Consider the following 16238-nt stretch of genomic DNA (forward strand, 5'->3'; position numbering starts at 1 on the left):
AGGATCACCAATATTGGACAATAGAAGATTGAAAAATCATGCCTGGTCTGATGAGTCTCTATTTCAGTTGCGACATTCAGATGGCAGGTTCAGAATTTGGCGTAAACAACATGAAAGTATGGATCCATCCTGCCGTGCACCATCAACCATGCCATGTTCAAAGTCACCTAAACCCGCTTTCTTCCCCATTCTGATGCTTGGTTTGACTTCAGTACATTGTCTTGACCACGTATAAATGCCTGAATGCATTACATTGCTGCCATGTGATTGGCTGATTAGCTTTTTGTTTTTATAAGCCATTGAACAGGTGTACCTAATAAAATGCCCGGTGAGTGTAGGTTAGCTGGTCAAAAATATTAGCATTGCTTTTTTTGTCTGAAAGCTGGTGTGAACATACTGTACATCATTTTTGAAGATTTCGATTTAGCCTATATTCCCTCTTTTTCTCATCGTCCAGCCCTTAAACAGCACTTCATATTGTGTTCATCTCAGATATGTCAATATCATGTAAAATAAAAGAGATCCCATATCACGTGGTCATGGTGGTGCTATCACAGAGCATGACATAGTTCTTTCTCAGTAGTTTGAATGCATTCGTCCATTCAGAATGCACAGTTTCCAAACAGTTGACACAAAGGACTTAAGTGGAGGTCTCTGGCCAAAATGAACTGATTTGCTTGCAGAATTATCATATACAATACAACCAAAACATCAAATAGTTCCCTCAAACCACACATGTTGTCAAATCAATATATTCCTCCTTCATTCAATCATTGATTACACAATGGACAACAACATAGCCTAGTAAATAAATACTTTTCTCAAAAGATGATTCACAAAAGAAAACAAACAGCACTCTGCACCTGCACTGAATACACTTGTCCTCTTGTAATATTGTTTTAAAGAGATTTTCCCAGAAAGTTTTCATGCAATCATTTTATTTTTTGTTCAAATGAGGACAATCATGATAGATATTTTGTGCTGTAAATGTAAATAAGATGAATATAAAGATTGCAAAGGGAATTTTGGGTAGGAAATATAGAAAAACAACTCTTCTTACGAGCCTCTGTGATCCATGCTTGTGATAAAGCAGCACAGAAGTGTCATCTTTAAAAAATGGAGAAGGACTGACAGCTAGTTGAAGATTTGTGCAAAAGAGTTTCAAGAAGGTGCAACAGCGATTCATGATGCAGAAAATCCTTTCTGAAACCAATGTAACCGTGTTGACACATCGGCAAAAGAAGAACTTTGCCGTGTTCAGAACGTGAGTGGTGTAGAACGCAGAGACTAAAATAGAGTGAATGTTGTATTAACATAATTGATATGACAAGAAACATGACTCTAAATGAATGCTAATGTTGCCCTGAGTCTGCTGCATGTGTAGGCAAAAACATCTTTAAATGCCTTTGAGGAGTTATTCTGCCCCTGGTGGCCAAATATCACGTAAATGCTGCTTAAACATCGGTATTTGCTTATTTCAGAGGCTTAAAAGTAAAAGATAGTTTGACATGTAGTGTTTATTTTTGCCCGAGGCATTCCATCATGCAAAGGACAGGGAAACCAAATCCATAGCAGTCACGTAGCTCCCCATTTGCTTGAATTGCAGGGTCCATAATGACTGGATCTACCTCTGTCTGTACTATGCTGCATGCTCGGGAACAAATCACAGTTCTTGACGTGTGATGGTTATTTGATGGGCGTAAGGAACATGCGAGTGCTGGGGTGTCAGGCAGAGTGAACTGCCCACAAGAAATGCTCCAAAGTTGATGGGGATATGCAGGGCCGGCCCTGACCAATTTGGCGCCCTAGGCAAGATTTTAGCTGGCGCCCCCCATTGCATTGCAGTCAGGTCCACCACTGTTCATACACTCACACAGAACTGGATAGCTTTGTCTTTGACATTTCATTTTATTTTAGATAGAAAATAACCCACAAAATAAAAAAAACATATTACAAACAAGTGACATAACATTAAAAAATTAATACAATATTACGATTCGCACAGAAAAATGCAGACGTTAAAGTTTTAAATTATAATCTATTACAAGTATATTTTAAATAAATCATAACTTTGCATTGAATATAATTCCAGACAAAAGCTATATTACAAAATTAAATGACAGAGACCTCTGGTTTGTACTGCTATTTAACTTGATTCCAACAGTGAGCTGTCTACATTTAGATGTTAAGACCTCATCTTCATATCTCAACAAGCTCACCTCACCTTGCTACAGCCTGACTACTCTTGCCTTTGGGTCTATTGGTGAAGCCTTTATTCCTCATGCTGCATCACTGGGCTGTGCTAAGGTGGAGAAGATGTCTGCAGGACAGGTGGCTCAAAGTATTTCAAATTAAAACCTGAAGAGAAAAGAGAAGTATACATGTTGTTACATTATTTATATTAATATATGGTGAAAAGCTTTAAAATGGAAATTAGATAAGATTAAACTCTTGTCATTAAAATGAAATGCAGTTTAGCATCCAACCAGAGTGAAGAGAAGCAGTAACTAATGGAAAGATCAAACTGAAAAGTTTGCTCCTGCTTTTTATTAAATCAGGATCAAGCCTTCTGATGATATCTCATGGCTTTATGTATAGCACTTTGATTTACCTTGTGTTGAAAAGTGCCTCACAAATAAACTTGACTTGCCTCAGGTATGCAATATTAACAGTTATTATCATACTGTGCACTTTTTACACTGATGTAAACTAAAACAATAAACCCAAGGTGACAACCATTAATTATAGTGGAAAATGAATAGCTCTCTAATAACCATTACAAGCAGTGCAAACTTTGGCAAGTTATGACGGGATGTAGGCTACCTGAAAAATATTTCTAAATGTCTCTGATGAATTTAAGCTGTGAGTAACGTTACGTTACCCATCTTCCAAAAGTAAGCTAGCTTCAAGTTTGTTTTATAGTTTGTCAATCCTCAGTAGTTGTCATATTTTAAGCTTAACTCATATTTTGAAATTATAGTATTAACAGTATTAGCCTAGTAAAAAAAATTTAAATAAAGTTTTGGTAGCCCATTTTTTTTGTAGCGGCGCCCCCTGTGGATGGATGTGCCCCTAGCATTTGCCTATACTGCCTATGCCCAGGGCCGGGCCTGGGGATATGAAACAAAATACTAGTTGGAGCTCAAAGCCCAGATCTACACATGCAGTCTGACCATCTGAACTCTGTTTTCACAATGACCATATTACAACTAGATCTGTGTACTATAAACTATATCCACTGTCAGTCACATGGACAGAATTGAACTATGCTGTGCTCAATAACCTCCTTCTTGTGTCAGATATTTTCAGTTGGTTGAACGTAACACACCATTTTGTCAACAAAAGTGGATGAATTGGCCAGAGGCAACAACAACAACAACTGGTGTGGCAGGACATTTGAAGCCATGAAGGTGCCGATTAGCCCAAAGCCTGAGCAAACAAACACCCAATTAAACCACTATTTCTGACAGTTTCCATGGTGTGGATCAATTATAAGTAATCGCGTTATTTAGGCTAATAAAAGGTATATAGGTATTAACATGTTGCTTCATATATGGGTTCTTTATTGCGTCACATCAGAACATTTCTCCTAATTCACAGTCTCAAGCTTAAAAGACATTATTTTGTTCATAAAATTTTAAGAAATTAACAGCAAAGATCAGCAAATAAGATAGGCCCTAACACAGACTTCTTGCATTTACTGTTGCACATAGCTGTTACTCTAAAAACACTGTTATCGTCCACAGACTCTGCATGGGGCTGTTGACGTAGTTTCTCCCTGCTCAGCGCAATAGGGAAGCACAGTACTGACACATTAACTCATGACGGAAGATATCTCAAATCTGTCAGTGGTTGGTTCCAGAGCCTGATTGTCCCTCCCACTGACACAGCCCTTATAGGCTTTGAATGCATGGTTCCTGAAACTTAAATTCAGGAGGCAAAATCAATGCAAAACATATCTTTATTCGGTTCAAGTATTGCACAACTGCACGGTGGTTTATCACATTTGGTTTCTCATTATGGTATTTAAATGTTCTTCACAGTATCGTATGTGCCTAAGAATAGCCTAATGTTTTTTGGTCCAGGGCAATGAAAGTGCACATTCAGTAATCTGACCTGAAATCTGTGGCTCAGTGTCATTTAAAGGCACAGTCGATATGTGAATGCAAAACAAAATAAAAAGTGTCACAACACATTCTATAACAAGTCTTCATACACATGACCGTGTACCATTTCTAGCAGCACTTTTTGTAAACATGAGTGGAACAGCCCTATCAGACCTGCATGATAACCTGAGAAACACACCCATGTGTAAACATGTGAATTTATCTCTCATAATTGTCAAAGTTTTAGCATATTAACTACAAATACATTTGGCCTACTCCGTATTACTACAGCTCTGGCTTTGAGCTGCTTCACCAGGCAATGACTATTTAACTGAATCAATTTTCACCTAATAAACTCAAAGCAGTAACAGAAGTTCAGTTTATAACTTATCTCTGTCTCATTTATAAAATAAAAGGCCCAAAATATATCTTCATAATACATGAACTAAAACATGCACATTTGGTTTCCAAAAATGTCCACAAAATTGCATTTTAAAATTGGGCTAAACTAGAACAGTCAACATCTTGCCGAAAATTGCACACTCCCCTTTTGTTGAGTCTTCCTCTGTTTGGTCAGCTTGCTGCAGTAGAGGCTGACATGGGCCGGATGAATAAAAGCCAGCAGGGACACCAGGGTGACGCCCACATGTACCTGTCATATTGAAGGAGAGAAAGAATGTGACAAGAGTGGGGTTAAAATAGGTGAACCAGACTCGTAGACACATCTGTACCGTGCCCAAATATGTTTGCCAATCACGTTGAAGCCTGGTACGGATCAACTGGGCCAAGTGTGAATGCAACCCTTACATAGAGCGGATCACCGAGGAGCTTGTGCTGGATGAGGTGCAGGACTGGGAACTGGAGAAGCAGTGCCAGGGCCGACACTGACAAGGCAACCCCAGATATCTTCCCAAAGTGAGTCATAGGGAACCTGCAGGAGAGAGCCAGAGGGAGGTAATGGGAGAAGAGAACCATCACACCAAGAACAGGGAGGAGTATAAGGGACTCGTAGGGGTGTAACGGTACATCCTTATAGATCGATATATCGATTTATTGGGGGGAAATCGAACCGCAATCGACGCAATGCCCGAACGTTGATGCATATCAATGTCTTAAAGATATACTTTTATTTTGAGAATCTGTCTGGTCACATCTGTGTGTGACACTAATTCCACTAAAAGAATGGACAGTTTAAAAAAAAATATCTCTTAAATATCTGGAAGAGGTACAATCAGATTTTTAGTTGTTTGTCGGGAGTTGATTTAATTGAATAGGTTGTGTTAAATGGCCGTATGATATCGTCTCATATTGATAGCAGTCCCTGAATTCAATCGAAGTTGTGTCGCAGCAGACTTTGCAATATCTGCAAATATCGTATTGTGATGAAACCAGCGATTTGATTCAGGATGTCCTAGAGGAAAGAGGGACCAATGACCATGAGGTCGCTGGTTCAATCCCCGGCACCGGACAGGAGGGTGTTGTTTGTAAAACTGGTGGTGGCTGGTATTACAGTACATCAGTGCCCACCAGCTCTACCATTGTGTCCTTAAGCAACACACTTAACCCTGAATTGCTCGAGTGGCGCTACACTGTGGCGTACCCTGTGCGTGGACCCCCTCCGAACAAAATGCGATATGTTGAGAGGGAATATCCAAATAGACATATTTCAATGGATCCATTGACTAATAAAGTAACTTAACTTATTTACCTAGGGATAAAGTAAGGTATTCTTCACTGAATTTCACTTTTTACTCATAAGGTAACATGAACATACGCCATGCTGACGAAGGCTTGGTGGCCCCCGTAAAAGAAGGCACTGTTGACGGCATGCAGGATAAAGGTGATGTACTGCAGGGGCAGGACTGGAACTGTGAAGCATAGGAAGAACAGAAAACACTGCAGGGAGGTGAGGAAGAGGGCCAGGGTGGACGAACACAGGTCTGCCTCGCGCTTGGTTTCCCCTATAGGAAATAGATGAGAGATGATGATGATGGTTAACAGACATGTGGAGGCTTTTAAGGAGCATAAAACACAAAGATGAAAGACAAATACATTCATCATTTGTTATGTTCGCTTAAGGCAAGAGCCTGCAGGTGACTTCTTACTTTAAGATTTCATCATGAAGCTTTTTTCAGTTGAATACTTCCTTTGAAACAATTAATATGATGCAAAATAAATGTGCAAATTTGGCAATATCTAATATCTTTCTAATAAAGCGTAAACTTGCGTCCCTAATATTATATTAATAATATATCAGTATATAATATATCAGTCCAAAGTATTTACAGTACAGATTTTTAGATACAGCTTTTGACATTTGATCAATCAGAAAATACTGTGCCGGCTCCATCAGACTGGTTAACAGCTTTTTCCAACAGTCTGTCAGGAAGCTCAACTCTCTCCCTACTGCCCCCAAGAACTCTCTATAATGTAAAGGAAAGTCTAGCTAACCTGGAGCCAGAGGCCTGCGCTTGTGTCTGTCCATGATGAGGCCGCTCATGGGAGCATACAGCACTCCACACAGCTGGATGAGGGCAAATGCATTGGTGTAGTGACTCACTGAAGGGGAGGGAGAAAAGGTTTAGTTTGGAGGAGAAAACAATGCCACATTGTTCCCACAGGTTCTATCAAAATGAACAACAAAAAAAGGAATGGGAATGGAAAAACTCAAGGAATTATGCACTCTACCAGGTGCATTATGCTGTATATCTGCATAGACAGTTGACAATGAAATGATGACCACATGTTATTATTCGACCTCCGTATCCTGCTTTAATCTGTACAAGCAGTGAATTACACACGCCGAAAAATGCTCCATGAAATGCAATCATTGTAAACCTCACCCAGGGTTTGGTCATTGTTGGCCAGTCGGGTGAGGGTGGGGTTGACGGTGGATAAGAAGATGAAGTGACAGAAGATGATGGTGACACACCACACCAGGTGCCACAGGAAGAGCCAGGATAACACACAGCTCCGGAAACTGGCTACTAGACATAGATGAGAGTGGAAAACATGGACAACTTTATCAACTTTGAACTGTTTTAAATGTAACATTATTAGATCTTATCTACTAGTGACAATGATGATTGCACATTTAAAAAGGTGGAGTCAGTGATTCTGGAAAATACTTGTAAGTATTGTAGTGTATTTCGTAATGACACATTCTAAGATTACTGATAATCAGGAGATTGTTTAATTACATACATACTTAACTATAAGGGGAGCCTGGAGCAGCTCTCGTGGGTATATGTGTGCAGAGTGGATTGCTTAAGTTGAGGAAGCAAGCAGGCAGATCTGTAGATCATTCAAATTGCACACAAAAGGAGACACAGTCTGGCTTGGGTTTACATGTCTCGGGGAAAAGGTGACGGTCTAATAGCTAATGTATTGGCTAAAGGGATTGTCCTAAGGTTACTGAATCAGACTGCCCCACGACATATCGCCTCCGGGGATTGATTAACACAGATGTCCTCTGAAACCGTAGGTCAGAGCTAGTTAGGGTCCACCAATCAGGAGTTAGGCGAGGTGGAGCTTACTGACCTAAGGACCAATCAGCTAACTTAGATTTTCAGATTAAAGGCCACCACAATTCAGGAAGAGACAGGTCTTTTAGTATACAGGAACTCTTCATAGCTTTTTGTTTTGTGCATGTACCTCTATTTGATTTGGCTAAAATACTTTAACTTTTTATTGGCTTCGTTTTGACTGCAGGATGAGTTTTGTTGCTTAAATAAAAGAATTGTTCCTGAGACCTCCTCATCTGCCTCAAACTGCGTCTTCTTTCATCAACCCACTACCAACGCCGTTTTTCTGAGTAAAGGCCGGAAAATATACTGCAGTATCTCCCCACAATCGCAACTTTGTAAAAAAAAAAAAAAAAAAAACAGTGTGAATATACAGCCTAGGCTCTGTAAAATGGTATGTTGCTAGCTATGGTGGAGCGCTTTTTTTTACATGCCTGTTTACAGAGCCTAGGCTGTGTACTTTTTCCAGCGCACGGAGTACAGACAGGTAGCAGATCGTGAAGAGATATTCACCTATTAAGATTTTTTTTAAAGTTCTTTTGACAACAAGTGCTCTCCAGTATCACTGACTCCTCCTTTAAGAAGACCATTTCTGATACCTTCCTCTTGCTTGGTGTCATGCTGAGTCTTTTTGATCAGCTGCAGGGCAGACGTCCCATCATCCTCTGCTCTGTCCTCCTGTAGATTCTTCTTCCCGTCTGCTTCCTTTATTTCCTCCTTCCCCTCTTCCTCCTCCTCTCTCTTTCCTCTCCTTCGACCGGGGCAGCTTACTCTGTCACAGGAGAGAGGGTGAGTTGAGTGAGAGCGTCTCTTTTTTTAGATAACTTATTTTCTTCAAATTTTAGACAATTTTCTTTTACATTTAAAAAAATCGTAATATATCGGACATCATAGTCATATATTCAAAATATGAACATAGAACAAAGACAGGACAAGCAATGCAATAAATAAATGAACTAATCAAATAGCCAAGAATACACAAATAACAGAGAGGAAATAATGCTAAAAATAATAATGAAATTTATTTATTTATTTTTGGCCCCGAGGTTTGACGCATGGCTGGGGGAACTGGTGGGCATCCTGCACGTAGAGAAACTGAAATAAGAGCAGTCCGGCAGCATGCTGGGCTTCCTTGCCGTGTGGGGCCCGGTGTTGCAATACATCAGGGCCCGAAGCGTCTGACCCCCCTTAATAACAACAACACCTGCAATGGACATGAGTGGTGTTCCCCAGTTTTGTTTATTTTTCTCTTTTTGTTTATGTGTGTGTATTTATAGCTTGTTTTCTTAATCATCTTTTCTTTTCTTTTGAATTTCTTGTCTGTCTGTGTGAGGGAGGGGAGTGGGGGTGGGGGTTGGTTGTGTGTGTACTGTATGTGTGTACTTATTTTGTCTTTTTTGTCTGTATAAAAAATTAAAAACCTATTAAAATATAAGTTTCAAAAAGGTGATGGATCGTGCTCAACTTTGTACAACATAGAGAGATTGTAAAACCCAATAACTCAAAGTTGCAAAGTTTTTTTCTACAGTTAAAAGCCATGATACAAGTGTTGGTGGAATCGGCTGTATCCATGCCCCCTTGTTACCTTGCTTTATGGCAGTCACACACAATATATAAAACAGATCCCGGTCATTTTTGTAAGTGAGAGAAATTCAACAGACATCTAAAAAAAATTATAATAAAAAAAAATGCACCACTGGCGTTGTTAATTTGATCACACCCGTAAGTGTAGTTTTCTGGCGGCGGGTAGGGGATGTGTCCCCTGGGCATTAGGAAAATAGTGCGTAGGATGAGGAGAACGCTACACGAGGTCAGGAAGAGGAAGGACGAGCGAAGAGACACTCCTCTTTCATACAGTAACTGTTGACAGAAAGAGATGCACACACTTTAAATGTAAAATAAAGAGCGCTTAGGTCTAATTAAAAAAAAAAATTCATGGCATCAAATATCCGTAATATACCTTTACTATAAGGAACACAACGGCAGAGGAGTCAAAGGCCCCGTTGTAGATGGTGATGACGGTGGAGCGATAGGAGTCAAACAGGTTCCCAACCTTGACAGACAATGGTGCATGCATCTCATATTAATAGAATATCATGGAAAAAGCTAATTGTTTTTCTGTAATTTAATTCAAAAAGTGAAAGTTGCCATATATTCTAGATTCATTAGACATAAAGTAATATATTTCAGGCCTTTTTTTGTATAATTTAGTGGATTAAGGCTTACAGCTCATGAAACTCAAAAAATCCAGCATCTCAAAGTATTTGAATATTCCATTTGGCCAATCAATAAAAGGAGTTATAATACAGAAATGTCAATCTCCTTAAAAGAGTGTTCATTCATCCACTCAATACTTGGCCAGGGATCTTATTTTGCATGAATTATTGTATCAATGCAGCATGGTGTTCTAAAAAATGTCCTACTAACTCCTAGGGTCTAAAACTCAAATTAGTCCGCACAAGAACATATTTTAGGCTCGCTCATCATCACAAACCTGAGCGTTGGTGACGTAGAGTAATCCTCCTGAAATGATGAGACATGACACGGCAGGGTACAGCAACATGGAAGTCTCTGTGTGTGTGAATGACAGAGCAGAGGGAAATAAAAAAAAATGAATGCTGTTTTTTTTGTGAATGTAGTCAATGTACAGCATCTAAAACTACAAGGTACACAACAACATATACCTGCGTTTGACAGCGAGATCGTCAGCGTGCTAGCGGTGTACAAAAATCTGGAACAGGGAAACAAACCATGACATTGAACTATAGACATTCAACATTCCAGGACCACATTCCAAGCCTACAGCCATTCAAGTGCACACACACGTTATATTCATTTGTTAAGGAACAAGTTTATTCCTTGCTGAAAAGTTAGAGAGATGAGCAGTTTGGTACCACTCCTATGTCCTATGTGCAAACTGGAAACAGTGAAAAAGACTCTGTGGTGGTGTGCTTACATAGCTATCAGTCTAGTTACTGTAGTCCCACAGCGGTCGAATACGTATCCGATGGGGAAGCGAATTATAGTGTTGCTGATGGAGGCGACAGACAGGACCCAAGATAAATGCTCATCCTGACCGCTACAATCTGAAAGAAGGAAAGTAATCAATCAATCAATCAATCAATCAACTTTATTTAGTTCTCAGAGGTGCAGTTGAGTGCAAGCCTTCATTGTGAATTTAGCTGAGATTACAGTTAATTAAATACACAGTGAGACCATTCTTTCCCATGATGTGGTTAGATCACAGAGTTAGATACAAACTTACAAAAATTCCAGAAAGCTTTTGTGTTATAAGCTCTTGTTCTAAGATAGACGTAGTTCAAAATAAATGACCTATATTTCCCCCTGAAGAGTCATCAGTTAATCCACATTATGTGTCACATGTAATACTTAGTATTGAATTAGTCTGTCTATCATCATAAATCAAAATTAAATTATTCAGAGGCACCTGGAACCAAATGTAAGACTATAATATGTTTGTAAACAACTGTGGGCCCTGCTGCTGCACACAACAACAGTGAAACAGTAACTTCTCAGATGTTCTTTCTACTTTCAGTGTTCCAGGGATCCAATTAACTTTATGAACTTTACTTCTCTGACACGCCCAAAGTTAGGCTAAGTAGTGCACCTTAACATTTGGGCTACTTTTTAGGAATCCGTCGCACATTTTGGAAACATTTCTCCACATAAGCTAGGCTTCAATAGTCTACAATGCATAGAGGCTTTACTGCACCCGTATACGGGGCGGCGGCGGCGGCTGCATAGTTGCCTTCCCCGGTGGCGTTGGCACAGTGTCCGGCAAAGTATCCGTCAGCTTTGAGGACAAACACAAGAGAAGCCCAGCCGAAGACCATCCCGGTGAAGAACAAGCTCTCCACAAGCCCGGACAGCAGCGTGCACCAGCGGAGCAGACCGGCGGCTCGCCCTCCTCCTCGCCTGCCGCACATAGTGTCCCTCTGTCGGGGAGAGTGGAGAGAGAGAGAGGATCGAGTGTCTTCCCCGGATCTTATTATGAGGTCATTAAACAGTCAGCAACACAGCAAGAGTTCTCTAGTACGAGGAGCACTCACCCTTAGCCCAGTTGTAGTTCTGTGTGTGTGTGTGTGTGTGTGTGTGTGTGTGTGTGTGTGTGTGTGTGTGTGTGTGTGTGTGTGTGTGTGTGTGTGTGTGTGTGTGTGTGTGTGTGTGTGTGTGTGTGTGTGTGTGTGTGATTAAGACGATTATTTTGATTATATCAGGGAGTAGCCTACATCATTCTTGCCTTTTGTTTCGCCACTGGCTGTTAAACCTCTGGGCCTGTTAGCGCGTTTTACGCGCTTTTAATTTTTTTTTTATAATTTTGGCTGTGTTCATGCATATGCACACTGTAGGCCTATACAAACAAGAGTTACATTCAGACTGCTTAAGCACGTTTTACGCGAATTGACTCCCATTCAACAGCATTTTTTCAACTCACTGCCATTATAGCATAAGCGATGCATTTTTTATATGGGTGTCAATCTAGACTTCTACCATGGAATTGATCAGTTTTACTACTCTCCACCATGTTACGTCATTATGACCATATTTGGCATGTAGAGAAAAAACATGCTTTTTCCACTAGATGGCACTGTCACAATTCCGCCTCCCTCTCCATGTAACTTTAACTTTATTATACTATCTATGGCAGGGCTATTCAATTAGTTTTGAATGGGGGCCGGTTGGTGGAAATGATCCAAAATGAGGGGCCAGAAAAAAATGCCTAAAATTGATGAGCATCACATCAATAGCTACATATACTGTAAAACACTACAACGACATAGGAGTGCATATATTGTCTTTATTTTATCATTATTATATTAATAGAGTGCACCAGCTTATCAAAAAAAATCCCTGTTTGATTAACAAAGGCTGCCTGTTGTTTAAGTGTTTAACAATCTTATCAGTTCAGGAAAACACAATAGGTTAACTCTTCAAACCTTGAACGCTTATCAAAATACATAGAAATAAATGTACTCTAAGTGCAACAGTTTATCAAAATACATCGAAATAAATGTACTCTAAGTGCAACAGCTTATCAAAATACAGGTAGTCCTAGGTTTACTAAGAGGGCCGCCTATTGAATAGCCCTGATCTATGGCTTTAACTCTGAGGAGTATGTGTGTATGTGTGTGTGTGTGTGTGTGTGTGTGTGTGTGTGTGTGTGTGTCTGTCTGTCTGTCTGTCTGTCTGTCTATGACATTATGAGCAAAGGGCTAGTGGTTTTCAAGTCGCAGTGTTTTCATTCACTCTAGATTTTCATGCAGAGGTTCAAAATCCCTCTAAAGATTACTTTGTATAAATACAGAGGACACACATCTGCCTGAGGTCCATACACACAAGCAGCAGTGCGCTGCTTCAAATAAATGAAAACATGGGTCATCTTCAATCACATCAAAGGTGCAGCCGTCAGAGACACATAACAACTCGCTGAGGTGTTTACACAGCTGCCATTGAAGCCAGAGTTTACACAAAGCAACCTGTGGAACTAGTTATTTCTTACCTGGCAATTGTGGAGCCTTTACACAAGAAGTACATGAAGCTTTGGAAACAGTGATGGAGTCTGATTCTGATAGAGAGCAATAGGAATCTGACACGGAGACACAGACACTGCAGGAGAGAGTTACACTTCCTGTGTCTGAATCCTCCTTGGAGAGCTGGGATGTGTCCTCTGACTTCCAGAAGTGGAGAATTCAGTGGGCCCCACCAACACCCATACACAGATATACTCCTGCTGCCACTGGAATGGTAGGTAGGTGGTAACCAACCTGTTACGCATTAATGGAGGATTCAGACAAAGGAAGGTTTTCCTCTCCTGCCAGGTAATAAATACCTAGTTCCACAGGTTGCTTTGTATGAACTCTGGCTTTAAAAATCTCATGATAATCATTACATTACAAAAAATATATAAATTAGTTATGAACAGGCCCATCGTTGTTTTTTCTTAATTGTCTAACCTATCACTCAATTCGGGCAAATTAGATGTTTCCCCAATTATAGCCTACCCAGATTTATCAAGCTGTTTTTGAATGGTGATTCATAATGGTAAGCGGGGCTGGCGGCAGCCAATTGGCAAGGGTGGGCCTGCCCACCCAAATGTGCGCCCTGCCCACCCAATCAAAAGTGAAGAAAATAATTTTTTAATTTTTTCAGACAATTAAAACATGTCTATTCCTAGCTTCTGATTAGGTGGGAACGGCGACAGCCCGCCTCCAAATTCACCTATCACCAGTTTTTCTGTGGTCACCTGTCAATCACCTCCACAGAGCGCAGTCTCTCCTTTGCAAAAGCAGTTAGTATGACACTCTGCAACTTTTTTCACCCATTAAGCTGTTCTTTCAGTTAGTAAATGTTGTTCGCAAAAACTCATCACTACAGCAAATGTGCCAAAAAGCAGTCGCAGAAATAGTGCAAGGGCAAAAAGTTCGTGTTTTTTTCTTTGTTTTTTTTCTCACTGACTCACTGACAATTTAAGCTTGGGGCAAAAGCTTAGCAGCGGCCCTGACTACCAGCTTGTTTGCAGCTCTGCCTCACCTGAACTGACTATTTGACACTGCACAAAAAATAATAATGCCTATGAATCAATGTTGCTGCCAATCATTGACATATCCCAGGCCTAATAATTAAAACAAAAACGTGCATGTAGTTTTTTGAAAATATTAAATTTTTTAAATTTTTTGACATTTAAAATACGATGGTATCATGGCCAAAACCTGGCATTTAAAGGGTTAAAATCTTTTAAAAAATCATGAAATGTTTTTATCAATAGTTAGGTTAGATAAAGGGGAAGGAAATTGGCAAAAAAAAGTAGAAAAAAAAAGTATAATATTTTTTATAGCTAACTTTATAAAAAGCGCATTTTACGCATTTTAGCAGTAAGAGTGTGAGTATTTGACACTGCCAAAAAATAATAATGCCTAAAAATCAGTGTTGCTGCAAATGATTGACATATCACAGGCCTAACAATTAAAAACAAATTCAAAAATTGCATGTCATTTTTTGAAAATATTTAATTTTTTCAGTTTTTTTCATCTAAAATATCATGGTATCATGAACAAAACCTGGCATTTAAAGGGTTGAAATCTTTAAAAATTCATGAATATTTCATATCAATAGTTAGGTCAGATGTAGGGGAAAAAATTGGCAAAAAAAAGTAGAAGAAAATATAATGTATAATATTTTTTATAGTTACCTTTATGAAAAGCGCATTTTACGCGCTTAGCGGTACGAGTGTGCATAATTTTATAACAGGCCCAGAGGGTTAAGAAACAGGCCTACATGTTTTGCCCATGTCGCGGACTCGTCAAGAAGTAGGCCCTAAAAGGCTAGCTACAGATTATGGCAAGCTGTTAAAGATATAATGCACAACTTTTTCATATGAATAAATGTTGGTTAAATTCCAGCCATTGTCAAACGGGTTAATCATTTTGCATATCCTGTATTAAAATTACAAGTAGGCCTATAAACATCCACACAATACAAGATATTAGGCTATATATTATTGGCCTACTCCTTCTAAACCCCACATAATGAAACTATTGAATGATAACCTATGCTGGAAATGTAAAACTGAAATTGGTAGGGTGAATTCGGGAATCTGGGACACCTATACTCAAATGTGTTTATTTCCTTTTCTATTAAAGTTGTGTCAATTTTTTTTTACTACAGGTTTAGCATGAATGTCACACAACTGAGATGATATGACTTCATGGGGGGGATGTCACAGGACGAGGTAGGGCACTTATCAAACCCTAGCTTCCCTGAGAATTTCGAGAATGGGTCAGTGACATAGGATTCTGATCAATTTAATGTTAAGGATACAATTTTAATAAATAACGCATGCTCTTGATTTTTTATCAAATTATGTTAGCGATTAGTTCAAGCAACCAAATATGCAATAATATGTTGAATATGTGTTTTAGATTTTTATTTTTCAACCATTTTGTTGCTGTACCAGATTATCAAATATGATATATTTACAGTCCTTAACTACTAGTGCAAAGTACCATTCAATAGCCTATCTCATATAATATATAAAAATATATGACCTATAATTGACTCTATTGAATGTATTAGACAGGCAGGACAGGAAATCTGACGGAGTTGACATCTGACGGTGGTGATATAGGTCAATGATGGTAAAAAAAACAAAAGCTGGGAGATTGTGTCAAAGCTTAGCTCAGTAGCTTAGTATATGTTGGATAGCCTACATACACATGTCATTTAATTTGCCGAAACACAGGGTTTGTATTTTTTTTTCAACATTGCACCCTGTTTTGTCCCACTTCTCAAGAATCACTGATGTGTTAGATTGATATCACAATAGGTTGCTGAAGTCAAAACTGCGAAAAACGTCCCAGATTGCCCAAATTCACCCTATAGCCTACTTTTCTTCATCTTGTGACCAAATGATCATGTATGTAGCCTACCGTCTGTGAAAAACGTAATAAATATGTGAATTATAAAAAAAATATAAAATTAAAATATATAAACATCATCATTTTGACTAGTCATTGTGACATAAAGGCGTTATAGTTGCTGGCTGAAGACATTATATCCATTCATTTACTCATCCATCCCTTTTGTTATT

The 16238-nt window shown here is 39.2% G+C and overlaps 1 protein-coding gene across 2 annotated transcripts; it reads right to left on the reverse strand.

Moving 5' to 3' along the window:
* Nucleotides 1–3320: 3320 nt before the first annotated feature.
* Nucleotides 3321–11732, reverse strand: LOC307252564 (equilibrative nucleobase transporter 1-like). 2 transcript variants are annotated; one of them, XM_080030267.1, is made up of 13 exons: nt 11701–11732; nt 11364–11586; nt 10587–10716; nt 10315–10361; nt 10125–10201; nt 9591–9683; nt 9351–9490; nt 8230–8402; nt 6950–7090; nt 6558–6665; nt 5881–6067; nt 4914–5037; nt 3321–4758 (listed from the first exon to the last, which is right to left on the reverse strand). In XM_080030267.1, the coding sequence occupies exons 2-13, from the start codon at nt 11575–11577 to the stop codon at nt 4624–4626; spliced, it is 1569 nt and encodes a 522-aa protein (XP_079886393.1). In that variant the 5' UTR covers nt 11578–11586; nt 11701–11732; the 3' UTR covers nt 3321–4623. The 2 variants fall into 2 exon arrangements, with proteins under 2 accessions (XP_079886393.1, XP_079886392.1); XM_080030266.1 differs by having other exon boundaries at nt 6950–7093.
* Nucleotides 11733–16238: the final 4506 nt, after the last annotated feature.

This window comes from Ammodytes marinus, assembly GCF_949987685.1.
Source record: "Ammodytes marinus genome assembly, chromosome: 6".
NCBI classification, from domain to species: domain Eukaryota; kingdom Metazoa; phylum Chordata; class Actinopteri; order Uranoscopiformes; family Ammodytidae; genus Ammodytes; species Ammodytes marinus.